General features: G+C 40.2%; 1 protein-coding gene across 33 annotated transcripts in view; it reads right to left on the bottom strand.

Moving 5' to 3' along the window:
• UTRN (utrophin) overlaps window positions 1–23,638 on the bottom strand; it is a 479,488-nt gene that overhangs the window by 353,101 nt on the left and 102,749 nt on the right. For all 33 annotated transcript variants that reach the window (XR_011535458.1, XR_011535457.1, XM_070602744.1 and 30 more), the window contains 5 exons: window positions 21,066–21,127; window positions 5,545–5,637; window positions 4,239–4,316; window positions 3,803–3,895; window positions 1,621–1,793 (listed from right to left, as the gene is read on the bottom strand). Coding sequence is in view for 31 of the 33 variants with exons in the window: in XM_070602744.1 (XP_070458845.1) it covers window positions 1,621–1,793; window positions 3,803–3,895; window positions 4,239–4,316; window positions 5,545–5,637; window positions 21,066–21,127 (499 nt within the window). In the remaining 2 variants the exon portion in view is untranslated. The remainder of the gene's footprint in view (window positions 1–1,620; window positions 1,794–3,802; window positions 3,896–4,238; window positions 4,317–5,544; window positions 5,638–21,065; window positions 21,128–23,638) is intronic.

Consider the following 23,638-nt stretch of genomic DNA (forward strand, 5'->3'; position numbering starts at 1 on the left):
GTTTTGGCTACAATTCAAGTTTTCTGATAAAATCTCTTAACCAACCAGAAACAGACGGCAACTCCCTTAAACTGATAAAGGAGAAGTGTTCTGGAGAAGGTTGGGTGTGCAGGCTTTTTAAATAGATAAAAAGTATATCAAAAAAAGCTCCAGCAAACATCAGTCTTATGGTAAAACATTAAAACCACTCCCTTCATTATCAATAATAAAACATTCTGCTCATTATCACCAAGTCAAATCAATACTGCATTGAAAGACAATGCACAAATGAAGGTGACAGAGAAGAGAAGAATATAATTCATGGACATTCTACCAAAAAAAGTCTAAAGAAACAATTTAAACTTTGTAAAAATTTGACAAGTTTCCAGACATACGATGTGGAAAAGTCTGCCCTCTGTATTCAAGAGTTCTGTATCCCTGGGTTCCACTTCCCCAGATTCAACCAACTGTGGATGGAGAAACCTACGATGGGTGTGTCTGTACTAAACACATACAGACTCTTTTCTTGTCAATATTTCCTAAACAATACAGTATAACAACTATTTACATAGCATGTACATTGCATTAGGGACTATAAGTAATCTAGAGATGATTTAAAGTATACAGGAGGATGCGCATAGGTTACATGCAAATACTACACCATTTTATACCATATAAGGGACTGAAGCAGCCACAGAGTTTGGTATCAGGAGACGCCCTGCGGATACCAAGGGACGACTGCATCAGCAAAGAACACAGAGGAAATGAAAGCTGAGACAGTAAATAATTTCAAGAGCAATAAAACATATAATAAATTTTGCCTTTCACATTTCAATCCTTGATGGATTTGAAATTTATTTTGGGTATGGTGAAGTAAGGCTCCAATGAGCTCACTGACATATGGTTCACCAGCTGTCTGATACCTTCCATTAATCTGCAACACCGGCTCAGGTGTCTATCAGGTTTTCCTGTACAATGGAGCTATTTCTGAACTCTTTATTCTGTTAGAAGAATGACTATTTCATATAGTTCAATCTATGTCAAAGAAAGTCCGATATTGGCAATTTTAAATGGTTCAGCCTATTACGATGTTGGTGCATTTATTTATAGTACCACACACTCTTAACTAATACAGCTTCATAATTAGTTTGGTTTCTGTTTGGGCAGTACTTGAGCTTGGTTCACCTTCTTCAGGAGTGTCCTGGCTCTTCTTGGGCTTTTGGTCTTTTATATAATTAGAATCTGTTTAAAAGTTTCATGGAAAATATCAATAGTTTCTATTTTTAATTGGGACTGCACTGAATTTATCAAGTTTTCCTTTCGGTATGAGAATGAAAACTAACACAACTCTTTGTATATATTACTGATTAGTGCTGAATGAGCGGGACTGAACTATGTGAATTACTTTACATTTTTTAACTTATAAATATGCAGGGATACTGCACTGTGGCATTGAAGTCCTACGGAAAAAAAGACTTGATGGGCAGTTTAGTTCCATGATACTTCTTTTCTTAATGTTTTGGTGGAGCATGTGCAGAGAGGAGAGCAGTGGTAGTGTGGAAGGGGCTTTAGAGAGGAATAGAAAGGGACAGAGGAGATACAAATTTGGAAAGCCCACAGCTAAGCAGAGTCAAGGCTCACTTATGTCGGTGGAGCACGGCATTGAAGGCGAGTCCATCTGTCCAGCTGGTGGTGAAGTTGAGGACATTGACCTGGCTGTAGGGCCGGGTGGACTGGCGCACCCAGCTGAGCAGGATCTTCTCGCTGTTTGTCTGCTGTAGGTCTGACATGATATCCTTCATGACATCTTTCACCTGTTTAAGAGAAACCATGCCTGCCTATAACTTCAGTTCCTGGAATCAAGTCCTTGAATAAGAAGTAAACTTTTTAATTAACCATTATGGAGCAGGGGATGGTATTCAAAATTTTCCTTTAAATACAAGAAAGATCAATGCATTTTTAACAATGATTATTTTGGGCTACCAAGATTTAGAAGTGACTTTTACCTTACCTTTATACATTATGGTGTTTTCTACATCTTAAGCGATACCTATATTAGTTTTTGTTATAATGAACATTACTTTCATAGTTACAAAAAAGTAATATGTTAATACTATAAATCTACAAAGACCTTTTAATACAAAGAAAACTCAATATTTATTTTCTACAAAAATAAGGAAGAAAGGAAGAACTTCTGACTGACTACAAAATCAAAGAATGAAGAACCTTTCCTGATGGCAATAACAATTATAGTCTACAACTAACATTTTATATTATTATTCTAAAGTAGTACATATGTTTTAAGCAAGTGCTCAAAGAATGATGTGGACATATCAGAAGGACACACAGGCCGATTTAAGGGGGATCACGTGGGCCAAATCTATGACAATTTGAGCATCAAAATAAATAATGATAGTAAAAGATTATAACCTATTAAATAAGTAAAACTCCATGAGTGTACACTGACCTATACATGAATGAATGAATAGATAAAGACAGATAGACAAACAAGAGCAAGGGGAAAACTCTTCCTTACAAGTAGAAAGCCAACCAATAAAATGTAGAAGAAACAATGAAATTTAGAAAATCACTATTTGCCAAGAATTATAGTAATAACTGATCAGACAAGAGTTATAAATGGATCTGAAACTTAATGGACAAAGACTTGATAAGTAGCTGAATATTTACACAGTCTCAGAGTACAGCCCGCAAGACACTTTTTAATAACAAAGGGCAGTCCCGTGACGGCAGAGACCCCTGCAGAAGCCACATTACCCAAACGATGACAGTTAGCACTGGCAGAGCCACCTAACAGATAGCATGTGCTTCCTGATGTGGTGTGCTCTGGAGAACTCAACATCGCTTTCGTGGCTTTCCTGCCAAAAATGAACAACCCAAATCTAATCACGAGGAAGTATCAGCCAAACCCACACGGAGGGACATTCTGCAAAACAAGTGTCCAGTAGCCTTCAAAAATGTCAACATCATGAAACACAAAGAAAGACTCAACTATTCCAGATTAAAGACGACTAAACAGATATGATAAATTAATTATAAATATTGACATTATATATTTTATATTATGATATTAATATTATATTGTAGTAATGTAAAAGAATTCCTTGTTTTTAGGAGAATGATTAGTTTTTAGAAAATACACACTGAAGTATTTAGACAAAGAGAACTAGAAAGACAGAACATAGAAAGATAGACAACTGTTAACATCTGGGGAATTTGAGTCAAAGGTATCTGGGAATTCTTGGAGCTATTTTTGCAACTTTTTATAAGTCTGAAATTGTGTCATGTTTTTTTAAATTTAATATTTAAAAAAATAACTTTTTTTCTATGCCAGGAAAATAGAGCAATTTATCAATCTCTTCCATTCCAAACTGATATGGGCTGAATTGTGTCCCCTGGAAATTCATATGAAGACCTAACCCTCAACCTCGTAACGTGAATGCTTTTGGAGATGGGTCTTTAAACAGATGATGAAGGTAAAATGAGATCATAGGGGTGGATCCTAATCCAGGATGACTGGTATCTTGGCATAAGAAGAGGAGATCAGGACATGGACGCACACAGAGGGACGACCACGTGAGGACACAGGGAGAAGGTGCCTTCTGCAAGACAAGGAGAGAGGCCTCAGAAGAAACCAACCCTGCTGACACCTTGATCTCAGATTTCCAGCCTCCAGAATTGTGAGAAAATAAATTTTTGTTGGTGAAGCCACCCAGTTTGCGCTACTTTGTGATGGCAGCTCTAAGAAACTAACACAAATGATACATTTTGCATTTCTATTAATAAGTGGCTGGAGATTTCCCACCTGCCAATGCAAAATGATGCTCCAAAGCAATCCCAGAGTCAGTTTATGATTTCCATCGACAATGTCAGTTCCTCCTATATTCACTAAGTCCACCTATTTAAAATGAAAAAAAAACTTTTAAGACAATTTCTCCACAGAAGCCTGGGTTTTCATTTTTAGCACATTTGGGCAGCAAAATGAACAAATGCTAAGAGAAATTTCATTTTAGAGAATCAGGTGAACCTAACTTTCAAAAATGTGTTATTTATATAACAGATCAATAAAGTAATCAGAAAACGCACGACTATTCCTTCACTCATAGAAAAGGTTCAATACTTCTCATAAGAAAAATGTTTCCAAAAGTCATTTGACGCCGATGCACAGAGCAGGTGGCTGATTTCACAATACAAATAACCTTGATGGCACCGAAGAATCCTGAGTCACGGTACAAACTTACGTTGCTCTGGTGTAAAACCTGCAGCACCCTGTTGACATTATTTAAAGCATGTACCCTGGTGGAACCACGCTCCTTCGGCTGGAAAACAAAACACAGAACAAATGAGACAGAGACTCGCTCCACATTCCTGACATTACTGACACTGATAGGTACATGGAACAGCAGCTCAGCATGCACAGCCTCTCTGGGCCAGGAGCTCTGGCTGGCTGCTCAGGCCACCGTGGAGGCTAGCGTTGACAGAATCCAAATTCCCCCACTCACAACATCTTAAGATGTTCCCTAGCTTGTCTGCACAGTGGAATCCCCAAGGGAGCTTCAGAAAGTACCAGCGCCTCTGTCTGACCCCATCCCAACGAGTGTGACTCAGTGAGTATGGAGTGCAGTCTGGATTTGGAGGTTTTAAAAGATTTTCCTGGTGATTTTAATGTGATGACAAGTTTCGGGGGGAAAGCTTCCTTTATCTAAATCGGTCTGGACGCAGAAAGATTTAGCACCATGCCACCTCCATCCTGCACTGGTGTGGACAGAGCAGGGAGGACTCAGAGGCGTATCCCAGGTTCCAGGTACCATTACACAGGCCCACTGGGAAGGCAGGAATTGCCACCCGGAGGAAGGTGATCTGGGTGGCTTCTTTCTGCCTCACTGGCCAAGGAATCTTATCTGAGAGGCCGACCAGACTCTCCAGCAGGGCTTGCCCACCATCTGGAAGGCAAAAGAGTGTAACGCCCCACACTTGGGCAAGACAGGAATTCACTTTCATGAGTCCATCTCTCTATACTTTTTACAGTAATTCTACCTCTAGTGTAAAAGTTTGTACCCATAAAATGCATCCTACTATTAGCAGAGTTATTTCTGTGTACATACAGAGTACCCCACACGTAAAGTAATTGAGGGGGATTTGATGAAGAAACAAACAAAAAGATAAGACTGAAAACCTGAATAAAAACAAATGCCATAGATTTTGACAAGTTTCTTAAAATATTTGTTAAATAACATCTCTATATTGTTATTGTCTCTATACTCTCTACTACTCAAAACATTATGCCCTCTTTCCATATCCATTCTTCTTTGTAATTCTTCACTGGGCTGTCTGAGAGCAATAAATATTTAAGGTAATTTTATCTTTGATAAAAACAGAGCCCTCATTTTTAGCCAAAATATTGCTCTATCAAAGAATTCGTGAAAACACTTTTTTTTAAGTTCCTATTTCAGCCTTCATAGTGTAAGTACCCCCAGTGGGTCTTCAAGTCTCAGTAAGGACCAGAGACAGTCCATTAGCCTGGTTCTCAAAGATGACTTCTCTCACCAGGGATGTTCCTGTGAGGCCTTCTAGAAGATCCAGAAGCTTCCTTCCATCTTTGAGGTCTGTGAACATATCACTGATGGGCGGTTTTCCACTCTATAAAACAGAAACAGGAAAACAGCAGTTAATTCAGGAACAGAATTCCGAAGTTCTAGATGACCAGCAGACTCTTCAAGCTTGCCTTGTATGAAAAGAACAGGAAGTACAAATACAGAGAACTTTGAAATCTCCTAACAATTGTTTTAAGGTGAAAGATTTAAACTGCATTATTTCCTAGAAAGGGAGCAAATAATGTCAATATGCTTTGACTATGGCATATATTCCTGAAGAGGAATGATAAAAAGATGCATTAGAAACACAAATGAGTAGGGACCAGCGCAGTGGCGCAGCGGTTAAGTGCGCATGTTCCGCTTCCGCGGCTCAGGGTTCACTGGTTCAGATCCCGGGTGTGGACATGGCACCGCTTAGCAAAAAGCCATGCTGTGGTAGGCATCCCACATATAAAGCAGAGGAAGATGGGCATGGATGTTAGCTCAGGGCCTGTCTTCCTCAGCAAAAAGAGGAAGATTGGTGGCAGATGTTAGCTCAGGGCTAATCTTCCTCAAAAATATATATATATCCATGGGGCCAGCTCCGTGGCCGAGTGGTTAAGTTTGCACGCTCCGCTGTGGCGGCCCAGGGTTCAGATCCTGGGGGAGTTTGGGGAGATAAAGCAGAAAAAAAAAAAAAAAGATTGGCAACAGTTGTTAGACCAGGTGCAATCTTTAAAAAAAAAATTTTAAAAGTAAAAAAAAAAAAAATATATATATATATATATATATCCATATATACACATAAATGAGTATACAACACCTGGGTACAGAAGCCAACAAAAAGTGTGCAGCTTCTTACTCCATCTCTGCATTTCACATTCATGGTATGAGGATGTTTTTCTGCATTTCCATTATAGAAGCAGGTCATTTTGTCACCAGTTTCAGCTCTCAGGTGCTAGCTCTCTATTTCTAGCTATTAATTTCTGAATGATTAAGACACTTTTGGCTCTATATGTAAGTCCATAGCAGCCCAGTGTTTGGAATGACAAAGCTTATAGAATTCCTAAACTCTCATGCCTGACTGATAAACAGCATCCGCTTCCACAGATAAACACGCTCTAGTGTCTGATGCTAGAAAACCCCACCCCATTCACATGCAGACCCTTTCCTGTCTGTGTGTGATATGACGGGCTGTGTGCAACAGGACAATTACCACAGAGACAGTCAGGAAGCCTCAGTTTGAATCCCAGTTTGACCATTAACCAACTGGTGAACCTAAATCGGCTACTTAACTGCTTTCTAAATCACAGGTTATAGTAAAGATCAAATAATTAACACTACGTGAAAATGTCCAGAAAACCATAAAGCACAATGTAATAAATGTTGTTGTATAATTACGTCGTATCAAATTATTCCTTGCTAACAGGAAATCTCCATAGAGATTAACAGTCCTAATTCCTGTCGATAATTAAGATATTTTATAACCAATAATTATTTTATCTTCTTCATTTTTCACTTTAAAAAAAATACATAAAATCACGTGACGCAAAATTTTACTCTGAGCTTGAAATGGAAGAGAGGGAAGGGAGCCATTCTGAAGTTTCCTAAAACATCGGATTATCCCTTTTTTCCTCTTCTCCTGATTTCCTACATTTTTAAGTAAGTGCAATGCATAGTGGACTAAAGATTTCTAACACGTGGCTTTTCCCATAGTCCATATACTCGAAATGCGGGCAATATGATAAAGTTTTCACCATAGAATCAGTAAAGAATAAACCAGGACTAATTTGCCTCTGAAACAAAGCTGCTTTTCTACTCTTAGCTGTCATTTTCATGAGCAGCAATGGTGTCAGGGACACAGAGATCATCTCCATCGATCACAGTGACAAACGCTTGCACGATGCAGGAGACACGTTCCAGACATGGGACTTCAGGAGGCAGAGCAAGGGGAAGCTTCTCGCACGTGACACACTGCTTATCTGCTCCCACGACGAGCAAAGAGCAGAGGCGACGCTCGTCCTTCATGTCCCCTTCCCTTCCTCCTCTATGAACCAGCCACAGAACACTTCAGCGAGATACCCATCAAATAACCAGATTCCCTTTCAGGGAGAGCTGGACAACCCCAGTCTTAGAGCGAAGGGACGAGAACAGAGGTGAAGTTCATGGGAGAAACAAACAGGGCTCTATCTAGGCACAAAAAGGATCTTAAGAATTCCTGCTGACAAAGCAGCTAAATAACGTCTGGAGAGCATTTAACCCTTCTCAAATCCACTATCCATTTTCCAAAAATAAACAAAACATAAATGGTATAATATAAAATAAAGTAACTGTAAATATTAGTCCATATTACAAATAATTATGAAGTCCATTGATGAGCTCACTGCAGGCAAGAAGCCTCTTACCAGCCAGATAATTCTGGCCAGCTTACTTGGCCTTTCTGCATCTGTTTGCTCATCTATCAAAAACTAACATGACAGATGTTCAATAAAGAGTTGACATTACCATTCATGTCACAAGCACAACTTTAGTGATTCTACTGTTAGAAAAGTGCCATAACATCTCAACAACACGTGAAAGGAGGGCTAAAACAAATAAGCACTTCTTCATCCCAGGCAGGAGAGTGAAGGCAGGCTCTGAATCTGAGCACACATCAGTGTCAGTTCCTAGGGCATATCCTCCAAGTCCCGAATTCCCGAATATGACAACCCACAGCAACACATCTCATTCAAAAATAATGAAGGGGTAGCCCAGTGGTGTAGTGGTTAAGTTTGGTGCTCCACTTAAGCAGCCTGGGGTTTGCAGGTTCAGATCCCAGGTGCAGACCTGTGCACCGCTCATCAAGCCATGCTGTGGTGGCACCCCACAAATAAAATAGAGGAGGAGTGGCAGAGATGTTAGCTCAGGGACAATCTTCCTCAAGCAAAAAGAGGAAGATTGGCAATAGATGTTAGCTCAGGGTCAATCTTCCTCACCAAAAAAAATTTAAAAATAAAACATAATGACTGCGATAATACAAGAGCACGCCTGTGCACCATGGGACAAGTAATTCAGCAGCTAATTCACTACATTCTTCTCTAAGCCCCACTGCTGCTCAATGGCAAAGTACAAGGCATTAATTGAGAGGTAACATTAACTTTTCTAGATGAGACACTCTTTCTCTTTCTTATCCAGTTCATTCGTTTCTTGAGGAAAAAATTTTGAGAAAGGCTCCCTGTGGAGCATTCTGCTGAAACAAAGATGACTGAGACAAAGTCCTGTCTCTCTAGACGTCAAACACTCGCATAAAGATAACCAACCAATGCCCTTATCTTCTTTAAAAACAAAAACAAAAAAACCTACAGTAACAACAATAACAATTTAATTTCCCTATAGTTTCCAAAGTTTAGATAAATATTGACGGCAATCAGTAACAAATACTTTTTGTGCTGTGTCCCCTTCTCCCAGCACTCTTCCACCCCTTGAGTGAGGCATCATGGGTGTACACTCCCATCTGGTACCTTCAGAAGGACCACGTACACCTGCAGGATGGCAGAGGAGGGGAAAATAGAGCCTAGGGTTCTCCGCACTGACACAGCAAGGGAAGGTACCTGGGCTCACGCAAATCCAAAACCGTGTTCAAAACTCACACAGAAAACACACCCACACTCCCCACACACATGGCCAATCACTACAAAATACTACAGATTCCTGACAAATACAACTTAGGAATGCTCTAGATAGGGATGGAAAGAACCAGCCTATAGCAAAGAGCAAGGTCTACCTACCACCCGAGAAAGTAACACCTATGGGGATGGTGAGTGACCACACAGAGGTCAGAAAGTCCCTTTTGTAAAAGTCCAGAGGGCACTAGTTTAGGTGTTGCCGGCCAGGGGGTCTCCATCAAAACTGCTCTACCCTGTTGCAAGGTGAAAGCAGCCACAGGAAACACATGAACGAACGAGCCAAGTGGAATGACGGCTGTGTTCCAATAAAACTTTATTTGTGGATGTTGAAATTTGAATTTCATATGATGTCCACGTGTCACAAAATATTATTCTTCTTTTGATTTTTTGCAACCAGCTAAAAATGTAAAAACCATTCTTAGCTTGCGGGTCATACAAAAGCAGTTAGCGGAAGCGTGATGCGTTCTTAGATCTAATAATAGCGATCACTTAGACATGTTCTGAGAGAGGCGGCGAGATTTAGATGTACTATTTGTTTCTTCACAGTAGTATTTTAAGGTAAAGAAGCTGAGATACAGAAGTGACATGACAAGTGAGAGGCAGAACCAGGATTTGATACCACAAAATCTGGCTCCAAATCCACACTCTCAAGTTAGTGCTTACTAGAATCATGAGGGCACGGGACTGCCATATAGGGAAGAAGATATTTAATCAGCATGTGTCAGGGGGCGGGGGCATGGCAGAGCTATATTTAATGACTATCCAAAGACAGCAACAAAATATATAGCACATTTAAAATAATGAACTCCCGGAAGACTGTTTCTTTTCCAAGCCCGCAGCTTTAAAGATATCTGGGGCTTTTGTATCGCAGGCTCTAAACACGGGATCCGCCCTGGAAACAGTCTGGAAATGTCAGAAGTCACCATTTAATAAAAATAAAAACTGATTCATCCTGACAGTTAACCTCTTATTTAGATTTTTAATTCTTTGCAAAGACTTACTTGCAGAGACTCCTCTGACAGAGAGAATACAGTTTAATAATTGAATTGGACAAATACTTGGTGAATACCTCCTTTGTTCTCGGCCCTGCAGAAATGCCAAGTTCAGGCCACCCTCCCCATGCACAAGAGAGGGTTTCCATAGTTTTCCAATAAACGCAAAATAGTACAAATGACAATCTTGAACTTGAAAGGCAGATAAGTCTTGGGTCACATTTAACCTTAAAAAAACTAAAAAGGCTGGGGCTGGCCCCGTGGCCGAGTGGTTAAGTTCGCGCGCTCCGCTGCAGGCGGCCCAGTGTTTCGTTGGTTCGAATCCTGGGCGCGGACATGGCACTGCTCATCAAACCACGCTGAGGCAGCATCCCACATGCCACAACTAGAAGGACCCACAACTAAGAATATGCAACTATGTACCTGGGGGCTTTGGGGAGAAAAAGGAAAAAAATAAAATCTTAAAAAAAAAAAAAAAAACTAAAAAGGCAACATGATATGACTCCAGAGGATTGATGCTACAGGTGACCAGCTTTGGCTGTCCCCTCCGGTTACCCTCTTTCCCCTGTACTTCTTTGCATTCTCTTAACACCAGTTCCAACACCATCATTTTGACAAGAGGTACCAGTATCAGTACCTGTATCTGGGACACTGAAGATCCTGCATTTAAGTGTCAGAGGACAGAAGCAAACTTTGATCACAATGCACGAGGAGAAGCCAGGGTGTGTGGGAGGGCTGGGCTGGACATACCAACACACACATGTGATGCTCCAAGTGAATGAAGGAAACGATGGACCCCATCCCACCTGGAGAATCAGCCAGCTCTAAAGGCTGAAAGGGACAGCTGGTGTTCAGTTCCAGCCAACGGTGGCCATATGGGAATTTCGGCCCATTGCTGGTAGGACTTCTGGTTTTGCAAAAGAAGCTGGAAATCTGAATTTATATGTGTAACCTCCGGATATTTGTAATTTCCTAAACCATTGTGCCAGATAAACAAATCTCATCTACAGGCATGCCAAATCCTAGTGTGACTGATTAGCGATCTTTGCCTAGGGCATAACCACACACAGGTGAAATAGAAGATTAGTCAACAGTGAGTCTTCTGAGGGACTGATAAACTCTGTGGAAAGGACGCACACACACACAACTCCATCCATAGACCAGGGAAATGACTGAACGCAAAATACCAGCAGAATCATTATACTCGCTCAGACCAAAAAACAAAGGAGTCATACCAAATTCTTTCCCTTTCACTCACTCCCCACCTCTCATGTCTACCTCCAAAAACACGTTCCACCTCTCCCCACCAGCACCTGTCCCTCTCTAGTCCGCGCCTCCAGTACTAGGCTAACTGATCTCTTTGCTTTTGCGTAACAGCCAGAATAACCCTAAATTTAAGGTGCAGATCACACCATGTTATGTCCCTACTTTCACCTGACGGACTCCCATTACAGCCCAAACAATCCAAACTCCAAATAAAGATCCATGAGATCTGGTCGCCACCCTCTCTCTCATCTAACACTGTATTATTCTCCCCTTCTTCAACACTCCAAATCACAATGATTTGCATCACAGGCCAGGTTTTTCAGCAGCAATAGTAGTAGGAATAGGAAAAGAGTCCATAGAAGATGGAATAAGCATGCGAAATTTAGGAAGCGCAGCTTGGAGTTCTCACAAGGGAGGAAGGCTAATTCTTTGTACCAACAACAAACAAACCAGAGGCATAACTGGGACCTGGGTTTTCCACTGGAAGACTGATCGAAGCCTCCGCTGCATGGTGTGCTGTGTGACACTCACCAGTCGAGGCTGACCAACGCCATGCTCGCCTTCAAGGCATCCACAGTCTAAACAGAAGTCAACAACACCGGCACCCACACAGCAGGGTGAGCACATTAGAGGGACTTAGGAACTGGCTTGGTTCTGCCAAATCTGCACCAAGGCACAGATGTAGTACAAAGACAGAATCTGTCCTATGATTTACCTAATCCCATTACAAATAATCAAGTTATAACCGTGTATAATAAGAAGAGTGGATAAGGTAAGTTCTCAAATGTTTTCACAACTAACATGTTTGATGATGGTATCTTACAAACAAATAAATTTGAGCCCTTTGACACTGTTTGACTACTCTGCTATTTATTTGTGCCCTACCTATTTTCAGAAGAATATTTGAGGCCGTCTACACGATTCCATTACTATCCAGGCTGTTTACAGTGTGTGTGTGTGTGTGTGTGTATCATATAAATGGATATATACGGCATATATGGATACACATATGTACACACATATATGGTATATACACCATAACGTATTTGAATTCTTCTCAAATTAGTCTGAGATGAATCTGATGCCCCCGATCGATTAAAAAATGATGCCCTTGCATCTGACAATACATTGTAAGTTCTACAGTCTCTCTTTTTTTTTTGAGTGATTGTTTTTTGCAAGGGGTTAATTATGTTAAAAATTCAAAAGAAGTAATTCAACTTAATATTTCTTTTAATATTTTTAAAACCAGAATCTTTAATTTATGAATCTCAAATCTCAGCACTGATACAGATATGGCACCCTTTTTGGCTCTTGTAATTCTTCATTTTCTTAAAAATCAATAAAGCATCAGTGACCACTATGTACAATGTCATTTTGGTTAATTATAACGTTTACATGTAAACATATTTTTTTAAGTATTTTACAACAAAAACGTTATATTTTTTCTCTTGGTGGTGGAATTAAAAGTGGTTGAAAAAAATTTTCTTCGGATTTCTTCTATTATCTGATCTTTTATAACGTGTATTATTGTGAAAATGAACAATAGATTTCCTTTAAAGAATAGTATCTCTAGTCAAGACCAAGCAAATTGATAAAATTAGATTCATCACAATTATAAAGTGTGTAGCTAAACCAATGAAAGAAAGATTGTATGATCCTTAATAACGACTTTTATGATTCAACCCCATCGTGAAGAACAAAGCAGCCTGCTTTTGCCTGAGAAGACTGAAGGCAAAATGAGCGTAAGAAACGCCAAAAGAGGTCTGTAAACTCCTTGACAAAGGACCACCAGCAAGATGTGCCACAGTCACAAAGAATTAGTGACCACGGGGCTCTCAGTCACCCTCTAAGAATTCATGGCGGTCAGCAAAGGTTCTTAAGAATTGAAAAAGATTCCCTTGAGAAGCTTGCTTGGAAGGAGAGAAGAAAAGAAGGAGAGAGAAACAAGAGAAACACGTGGCTCAGGTCATCACACTGGGGCCACATTAACCACAGCGCACTGATTTACGGGGCGTTCACACTGTAATCAAATCAACGAATGTGTGTGTCCCTTAAAACTCACAAATAATAGGAAACACAAGCTAAATCAAATCGTATTTTTAGAGAATCAAAAGTCCTACATCAAGTGAGAGAATTTTTACCTTGATTTTGGCATGCAAAGGAAGTGAGATAAAACTGCTGATTAAACTGCGACGATAAGGAGCCACATGTGGGGCTCACACACCTGGCAGCCAGAGGCAGGGCCACTTGCACACTCTGTGCACAGATAAGCAGGCGCGATCTGCAGGCTGAATAAACCCCGACTCCACAGGCAAACCAGGCAAGGTCTACAGGCCAACTCAATGCACAACACAGCTCATTCCATATACGCACAACTGGGAAAGCAGTGGAAAGGTCTGAAAAACACAGGTCCTCAAAAGGCAGGCTTCCATGGGACCAGGGCGAGGCGTCACTTACAGCATTGATAATGATAATGTAAAGATAAATAAAGTGGCACTTTCCTTGTTTAATAAAGGAGAGGCAGCTGCCCCACACCTTCCTTCCCATCAGGGTGTCTCCTTAGAACATAATAGGCCCAACTCTTGGTTGGGAATGAGATCACTGGGTCTCCAACACTCCAACATGAGATAACAAGACCTCAGAACCAACTCCGGGGTCTCAGAAGGTGAACAGGAGACAGCACAAGGAGCACCCATTTGTCTCACCAGGAGATAAGCACCCACTGTTCTTTCTTTCACTTTACTGTTTATTTGTGTGAAATTCTGTCCAGCCTGTCTAGCCTTTCAGCGACTGCCCGCATGTATCTAGTCTGAGCTGCACACTCAATAATAAACTATCGTTTCCATATTCCATATTGAATAGAGGTCTTTTTGTTTGCAGAATTTTTTATTTCCCCGACAGGGAAAACAACAAAAACAACGTCAACCCCCACCACCGGTCTTGCTCCCTTCGCGGTTGGTGGTTGGTCACCTGCAGCAACTGGAGCTAAAGGCTGCCTAGGCCAGGTGCAGCTGCACACGGGGCCGGTGTCTCCTAGCTCTGTTGAGCAGAAAGAGCCTCTTTCCCCCAAAACCATCACCTCTTCAACAGTCTTCACAGCTCACTGGCCCACACTGGCTTAGGCCCACCCATCCCTGCACCCGCCAGCACCCATCTCTGAGGGTGGAGATAGTGGGGCCTCACGAGCTGCAGGGAAAAGCACGAGGCAGGTGGCTCTGCTCAGCTTTTTCCAGGTGAAGGGTGAAAAGTCACCTCCTCTCAGCAGATCAATCTCAAAATTGATCACCAATTACAAGGACTGAGCATATACTACCAAATTTGTTTAACAATTAAAAACACTAGTAGACTCAATCAATACGTACAAAACACAGCATGTTAAATAATATTTAATTCTTTATTAAGTAAAAAAAAGTACTCAATATGTACGAAACAGTAGTTATTAAGTACTCAATATGTGCCAACCACGGTATGTTAAATAATATTTAAATTTTTAATTAAACATAAATTTTTTTTTTTTAACGTTTAACCACAGCAACCAGATGAAAGTCATTTTGCAAGTGTAATGTTTGGAACCAAAACAAACAAACAAACAAAAAATCAAACTGAATGAAAACAAACGATAAAAACAAATAAACTTATATAAGACAGCCGAAACATTTCTGGAAGCTGTTTAGGAATTCAGAATGCATATCTTATTGTTTGCTTTTCAGAAGACTTGGTGAATAGACATTAATTGAAACTCCTTAAGGAGCCACTTGAATGGTTATGGCCCCTAAGACAATTAGTTGAGCTGCCATATACATTTTCAAGAAAATAAATCAATGGTAAACCCAATGTGTAACTCTCAAGCTCAAATCTCTACTACGGGTGCTATTTATCATCACACAAGGGAGCCTGCACAGTGTCCTTCACAATACCAAAAAGACAACTGAGCATCTCCAGGCTGCTTTTGTTGCCTTCTCCTCTGCAACCTCCCTACACATCTTTTCCCGCTTCTATTTTTGTGCCCATCAATTTCTAACATGAACAAAGGAGAAAACCCCAGGACACTGAGAGCAATGTCCCCCTGTCTCCAAAAGGAAATATTTGAAAAGCTATTCACATGAAGTCTACGAAAAACGCTTCACAGACTGCCTCTTTGATATTCTATCAATTTAAATTTCAACTTTGGAATAGTAACTACAGGGAAACTTAGCTCATCTTTGTCTTTGAAAAGGGAAAAGCACGGGGCTAGCCTGGTGGCCAAGAGGTTAAGTTCACACGCTCTGCTTCAGCAGCCCAGGGTTCACTGGTTTGGATCTCAGGTGTGGACCTATGCACCACTGATCAAGCCATGCTGTGCCAGGCATCCCACATATAAAGTCCCAGCAAAAAGAGGAGGATTGGTGGGGGATGTTAGCTCAGGGCATATCTTCCTCAAAAACAAAGAAAAGGGAAAAGCAGAAATCTGCCTAAACTGAAGTTTAGCATTCTTAAGTCTGCATATTCTCTACCTAACCTTTATTTGTTAAGCCTCTTTTGAGAATCCCCTCACCAAACTGATAAAGAGCTTCTGCCGTTTGTACATCTCAGCTCTGCCAGATGAGCAGCAGCTCTGAACGTCAGCCATGCAGGCTGAAAGTCAGGAGAAACTTCCAACAGCCAAACAATGAGGCCTTGCTGCCTCCCTCAGGAGACCAGCCCAGGAACAAACCAGAGACTTAAATCAGAGGAGCAGGACACTCCAGCTTTACCCAGCAGACAGGGGAATAAAGAGGGCGTACCGGGCCAAACCTTTTTTCCATTTCTGCTTTAAATTGTATGTATAGCACAGAACACGGATACCACAAATTGGGGGCATCTGATAGGGTTTTAATTTAGCATTTCTAACTAATTATAATCCCCTATAATGTTCCACAATAAGGCCTCAGTATTTCTTAGCAATATGAGGCTAGTAATTATGATCAAGTACGTTTTATAGCTAAAGGAATAAAAACCAAGTGACCTGAAAAAATTGGCTAATAATTTGCCCGAGGTCATAAATAAATGAGCAGCACATTCACGTATAAGTGTTTAATTTCCTAACTCTTAGCTCCTTTAGATAATCATTTTCTTCTGAGCTCTTCATAACTTTGCAAAATCCAACAGTCATGTTTTTCTACACTGTATGACTTCTCAGGACACCCAAATTCAAAGCATCATGTACTCTCTGGCATATTAACAAGGACTTTCAGCAAAAAGAATGTATATTTATAGTGAATGCTGTCTCAGCTATCGTATTTCCCCATAGTTCAAAATCAGAAGATGATTTTAGATTCATATTATTCAATATTCTCAAGCTCTTTACCAAATCCCTTATCAAGGAATAAACTGAGCCGATTTTAAATTTTAAATCTCATTTTTCTTCACCGTGAGTTTAGCAGGTAGATCCTATTTGAAGAATCCTATCCAGTAAGCAAAAGAGAATCATATGTATTAAATCCAAATGGAGATTTAACAATCTTTCCAGCACACTCCAAGAAACCAGGTAAATATGGAAACTTAGCATAGCTGGACTGGTTTATTTTTGCGAATAAAAAAGTCATATCCATGAAATAACACAATTTACGCCATTTTGCACTCAATTTCACACTCCTACCTCTTTCCAATCCAACCACCTCACAATGGTTTGTGGATATATTCTTAGGCATTTAAATGCATGCTTCTGTCATTGTCATTCATTTATTTATTAAGCCTATAAATACTCACTGGGTGCTTACTACATGCCAGAAGTTGTGCCAGCGACAAAGCAGACAATCCCTGCACCCGTGGAACATACCACTGTCTGTTAGAGAAGGGACACATTTTATGATGCAATTATTTCCATTACAATTATGACAAGTGCTGCAAACAATAACACTTTCACAGTATAGAGCGTATCTACCCCACTCTGGGAGCTTGGAAAAGGTGTCGTTGGAGAAGTGACATTTAAGCTCCAGCAAGAAAGAGGAAGAGAGGTCAGCCAGGAAAAGATGGAGGAAGGCACAGGTGTGAAAGCCATGGGAAGACCTATGGGGTAGGGGGCACAGACAATGTGGCTAGAGAGTAATGAGGGGGTGAGAGAGCAAAGTAAAATGAAATTAGGAGTAGATTGGGGGGCAACTACCTACAGCCTTAAAAGTCAAGTAAGAACCATGGGCAGCCACTGAAAGATTTTACTGAAGATAAAGAGGTATTTAGGCTTACACTTTAAGATTCCTGCAGCTACTCTGTGAAAAGAGGAAAGACCATGGGTGAGGTGAAGCGTGGAAAGGAAGAACCAGTTGGCAGATTATTACAGTGGTCCACGTGCTCAGGCGTAATTTTCAAGAAAAGGTAAAGTCATGAATTTCATAGAAATGTAACATTAACGTGTGTCAAAGACTTTAACTCATTAATTAAGGAGGGAACCAGTAAAGTGTTACAACCGGTTTAAATAAGAATTCAAAAACCACATAAATATGCAATAAAGGAAAGCTGAAATAAATTGACAATAGATGCAAAACAAGTCTATCCAAGGGGCAATCATCAATTGCATTCCAACTATTTTGCATTTTTCTGGATGAGAATCATTTGCATTATTATCTGTTTTCTACAACTCACCAGTTGTACAACAGCTCGAAGATAATGGAGGGCAGATAACCCGGGTGGCTGAGCTGACGGGACTCCCGCTAATCTTTTTGCCCATCTTAAAGTCTTTTACAATCTTTCCTAAGTCAGATAATAGTGACCAGGGAAAAGAAGATGTCAGTAAAAATGGAGAGAAATGGACAAGGTTGAATATGTGTGGCAGTGGAATCAACAAGATTTGGTATTTGAGACTTTGGCTGAGGACCGGGCCATGAAGGAAATGTCCAGGGAAAGAATTTAAAACAAATCCTTAACTGGCAGAAGATGCCATCAGGGTCTGCTTGAATTTCTCAGCACAGGGGCCCTATTGCTCTGTAGAGGGACCCACAACGCAGGGAAGAAGCCGACTCAATCAACAATTATATTTTAAAGTCCACCACAGTATTAAAGAACACAGATTAAAAAGAAATGAAATAAAATTCATTCCCTTCAACAGGATGTTTTTTCCTGTGCTAGTGACACCAGGCCCAAATGCAACATTACCCCTGCTCAGCGAGAGTGAAGTCTCGTGGGGCATTTATGGCAATCTCCCAGTCTAGAACTGTTACTCCCTTTCTGGATTGCCAGTGTGCAAGCAGTCTGACTTACAGACTTAAGACGGTCAGAGGAGAGAAAAAAATGTGGATGAAGTTTAGTGTCACTGCCATGAGCCCACCATCTCATTATATCCAAATATTCATAATTTCTTTGATACATTTGTTCTAGACCCATCCAAATTTCCTTCTAGACTTTGACTTCTTACTAGAAGCAATCCGAAAGGAAATGTTTCCAGGATCATCTCTACTTTTGAGATTTTTCTCCAAACAAAACAAGCTTTTAGCTTCCGTGTCAGTTTACATAACAGGAACTGTTACTAAAAATGCTAACTTTTCCTGGTCTTTTCATTGTCTTGGTAACAATTACAAGCCTCCTGGGGCAAATAATTTACATGGGACTTAAAGCTCTTGTTTAGTATTACAAAATAATATATACATTATAAATGTACAAATTTAAATATCAAGTTCATTGTTATTTGAAGTCTTTTTAAAGACATCAAACACCGGTGATAAACGCTGAGGTATTTCTTGAGAGAATTCAATGACTCAAATGATCAACAGACACTGTGAACCGTCAGGAAAGGAAGTCAGGGGAGAGTAACCGTAACGCAGGTATTTTTAAAGCTTAAAGCGAAGGAGGAGACTTGGGCAGTATGACTTCAAGGTTGAGCTTTGCAACTGACCTCACGCACATCGCTAATGGCTCTAGAGCCAGAAAAGAAGCAGATCCGCTGGGTGAAGCTCCAGTTCAACGTCTGCCATGCACTGTCAAGGGATCGTCTTGCCTGAGCCAAATTCGTGGCAATACTGATAAGGTGAAACATTTTCAATTATGCTTTCTCAGTTGTCTCTCTATTTTACTCTCCCTCCTTCTGTGTCCTATGGTACTGTCTACTTCTCTCCACTCTCCTGAATAGGGACAAAAGTAATTCACGCCGTTTCAAATGTTCCCTAAACACAAGTCTACGAAGCTTGCAAATCGATCTTCAGAATCAGTTCTAAGATAATTCTTCCCCTATGACTGAATTAAGCTGAAAACTAGGTCTGTTTAACTCCCTGTATCTAGAAAATGACCATATTATTTATCCTCAGTAATAACCAGGATAACCTTACACGTGGGATAAAACACCTCATTTGCAGGCCCTCCAATGGCTAAAACAATAGTGCCAAGCACACGCTGATGGATGCTTCACAAGTTTTGTATAATGTCAAGTCCAAAGGACCCAGATGTTACATGTTTCTCTCGAACAAAATACATCAAAATCTGCCAAAAACACCTGTCTACTTTGGAATAATCTTACACATAAACCCACCAATTAGGCAAGCACTTCTATATCATTAACCCTTCTGTCAAAGTCAGAAGTTTTCACATTCCTTACATTCTCTGAGGCAAGACAAAATATCCCTCAACAAAAACTTGCAAAACCTAAAAATACATTGCCATCAAATAATCAACTGTAAATATTGGGATGTGGAGCAGTTTTTAAACTGTACGGCTACTCAAAGGAATCCTAAAACATTCTCATTTTGCCTCAAAGAAATAACCATGTTTATTTTCCTGACCTTTGCAACCTTCTCAAAAGGAAATTTTGAAAAATAACTTAAGTAAAATACCTTTCATACTATTTAAAATACCAGAATGGTGTTTCTCTGAGAAACCTTTATTTTTCATCTTGCTATAGCGATGTCCTAAGATCCATTAACCTGAAAATTCTTCTCCCATCTCAGACTTAGAGGACAGAACTCCACCTTCAATAACCAATGGACAATTATATTAGAACAAGTTTGAAAACAGGACACCGATTCCTCTCTGCAGCATGCTCTTTCCTTAAAAAAATACCAATCAAAACATTGATGATGTTCCAAGTAGTTAGAAAAGCTGAGAAAGAACAGATCTTCAGGGAAAGAAGCGAGGAGCTCACAAGAAAAGAACCACAGGGCAGATAAACATTAGCCACATCACAAGTATGAAAATCCCAAAACATTTCTGCACAGGGGAGAAAGGCTGCCTGAATGATAACAATTTGATTCTAATCAGGCAAAATGAAATGATCATCTTTTTAGCTAAACAATCACAAAATTTTCCCAATAATATATTTACTTCCTAAATGTACCCAGGATTCACAGAGTCAAAAGTAGCAAACCATTGGCTTGATCCCCAGAGACAGCCAGGTGAAAATAAAGAGCTGTGTATACCATGAACGTGTTCACACCCGGACCTGTTGACACCAGAATTTCCACTTAAACACATTATTGAAGAGAATCAAGGAAAAATAAATGTATCTGCATACTTCGAAGATTTCCGTTAGGTCGTATTTCATGAGAAAAATTCACTGCACTTCCAACTAAACTCCACCCATTAGAGTGAGGCACTTGAATCAGCTTAGAATTTTTTAAAGTTTCCATTACCTTTGAAAATCGAGCATTTATCCATTTGGTGAAAGTTTTCTTCTGCACGTCATTGTGCTCATCTGTGGGAGGGAAAAGGAGAGAGAAGGGAAAAAATATGAGAGTTTGTACCTTTAGTAAGGGTGCTAAATAAGATCATCTCCATCCTAGAGAGTTTAAAATAGTCCTATCGGTAGAGTTCATGAGGCACAGTGATCCACAGCCAACGAGGAATGTGACGGATGACAAGTTCAGCAGTTAAGGAGCCTACTGACGCCTGGAGCAGAGGGAGCTCAGACACCTTCTCAAGGGATGGCTCCCTCCCCCTCGGCATATTGCCACCAGCCACTGAATCCACGCTGGTGGGATAGAATCAGGGCCTGGCTTTCAAAGTATTATATGCAACACTTTCTGCTGCATTTTGTTTAAGTACAATTTCAGCAATGATAAAACCGTTAGCATGTTCCCAACAAAAATCAGTTATCCATTCAAAACTTCTTAGTTTTAGGGCACTCATGACTTCCCTCGTTTTCGTGTAAGTCCTACACCCTCCAGAACAAAACTAGTATAAGGTTTATAGTCAATTCCATAACCCGTTTTCCTGTAGTCAGATTGACATGACGAGGTCTACATCTTTTACAAGTAGAGAAATCAGAGCAGTTTTTTTTTTTTAAATGACAAACTTTGGTTTGGATTACAAATTCATCTTCCAAGCTACAACAAATGAAAACTGACCTTGAAAAACTAAACCACCCTGAACTTCTTGAAGATGGGCAGACTGATTTAGTTAGATACAAGGAAGCCACATAAAATAACAAAAAGATCAAAGGGCTTTAGAACCAAATAGGCCACATGATATGTGTGAACAAGGCAGACCAAGATCCATTTTACCCCGTCTGTTCCTTCTAACCGTATCCTCTTCAACTGCTCCCCATTCTCCATTACAGCGAGCAAGTCATTGTTGGCTTACAGCCTACGAGGAACGGCATGTTAACAATCTCTAAGCAGTTCTGAAAGCTGCCCAAGGAGTATTTGGAACAGTGCAGACAGCTGTGGTCCTATCTGCAAATAAATACACACTGCCTGTCCCAGGACCGTCCATCCTGCCCGGCGACCTCCCACGTCCTCAGAGCATCATTACAACAGAGGAGGTCCAAGGGTGCTCTGGCCTCCATGCGTCGATTGCCTAGGGCTCCTTCACAACCTCCTCACTCAGCTCTACCAGCAACACAAGAAGCTCCTCCACTACTTCACCAAGTTCCTGGTACCCTTGGTCCTTGTTCCCTTCTGGAATGAGAGTTTATAATTAAAAAGTCATTCCTAGAATAAATATAGCTACAGCTCCAGAAAACAGGGCACTTTCACAGATCCAAACAGGTAACTGGAAGACCAAACTCCGAGACACCAAGGGGACAACTGGATGAGAAACAAAACAGCTAAGAAACTTCGCTATGTGAACTGTGCTGAGAAGTGGCCTTCCTTCCAGAAAGGACAGTGCAGTCATCATTGGCCTCAATCTCAGGCTTTCTAGCATCTGATCAATGCCACATGTAAGTCACTCATTAACCAAGACGACTTGCTCGCACACTCGGAATGTTCCCGCCTTGACTATCACACCCAAAAAGGACAGAACTGAGACTATACGAAGAATATACAGCAGCCACACATGTCAACCTGCAGAGCACACGACAGCAGCCCACCAATATGAATGTGATATTAAAAATCAGTTTTCAGAGCACTTGGAAAATCCAATCATTCGTCCCACTATCTTAAAAAGGATTATTTTTGTAAACTTTGCCATATCTATTATTCTTTACTGCTAAGAACAAAAATATGTATAAAGGTCATAAATATTAAATTCTCTTAATTTCATAACATTCATACGTCTCAAATATTTTTTTACCATAAAAATGGGGGAAATACAAAAGGATAAATATTAGCGCATTTTATTTTTTCTTAACCCCTTTTCTGAGCATTTAACCTTCTTATTTTCAAAAACATATTAAAATTCTAATACTGTATAAGTTCCTCAGATACAGAGTGAACAAAGAAATGAGTGCCTGTCACCTTACCAAATGAAAAATAAGACCTTTCAACTTTATCACATACAGAATGAAATTAAATTTTAAAAATTGACTCCCACCATACAGAAATGTTTATAAAAATTACCAAGGTCATGTTTCTATACTAGTCTTTGATCTTTGGGTCAAATGAAAGTCTTAGTATGAGTCTAAGTAGCTGATATGAAATAAAGTATTGGCTTATAAAAGATAAATTGTCCAGCATGCAAACTTTTCAAAATACTCCAAAATTTAGAAATACTCTTCTGTATTCATTTTCCTGATACAGTTCAAGAGAAAAAAAGGGGTTCACATTTCCATAAGCCTTTAGGCCATATGCCCCTTTTTGCAGACACACACACCTCTTATTTTCTACCACACAGGAATTCAGTAAAAGAACAGGAATTAGCCTGTGGCTTTTCAATTATGGGATTAAAAATGTAACAAATTTGGAACACTAACTAGTACAGAACTGCCCTCCATACCACAACAATTAAGGTAACAGCCGTGGCCCAGGTCTCTTTCAGGAGGTGA

This window comes from Equus przewalskii, chromosome 32 (genome assembly GCF_037783145.1).
Source record: "Equus przewalskii isolate Varuska chromosome 32, EquPr2, whole genome shotgun sequence".
Taxonomy (NCBI): Eukaryota; Metazoa; Chordata; class Mammalia; order Perissodactyla; family Equidae; genus Equus; species Equus przewalskii.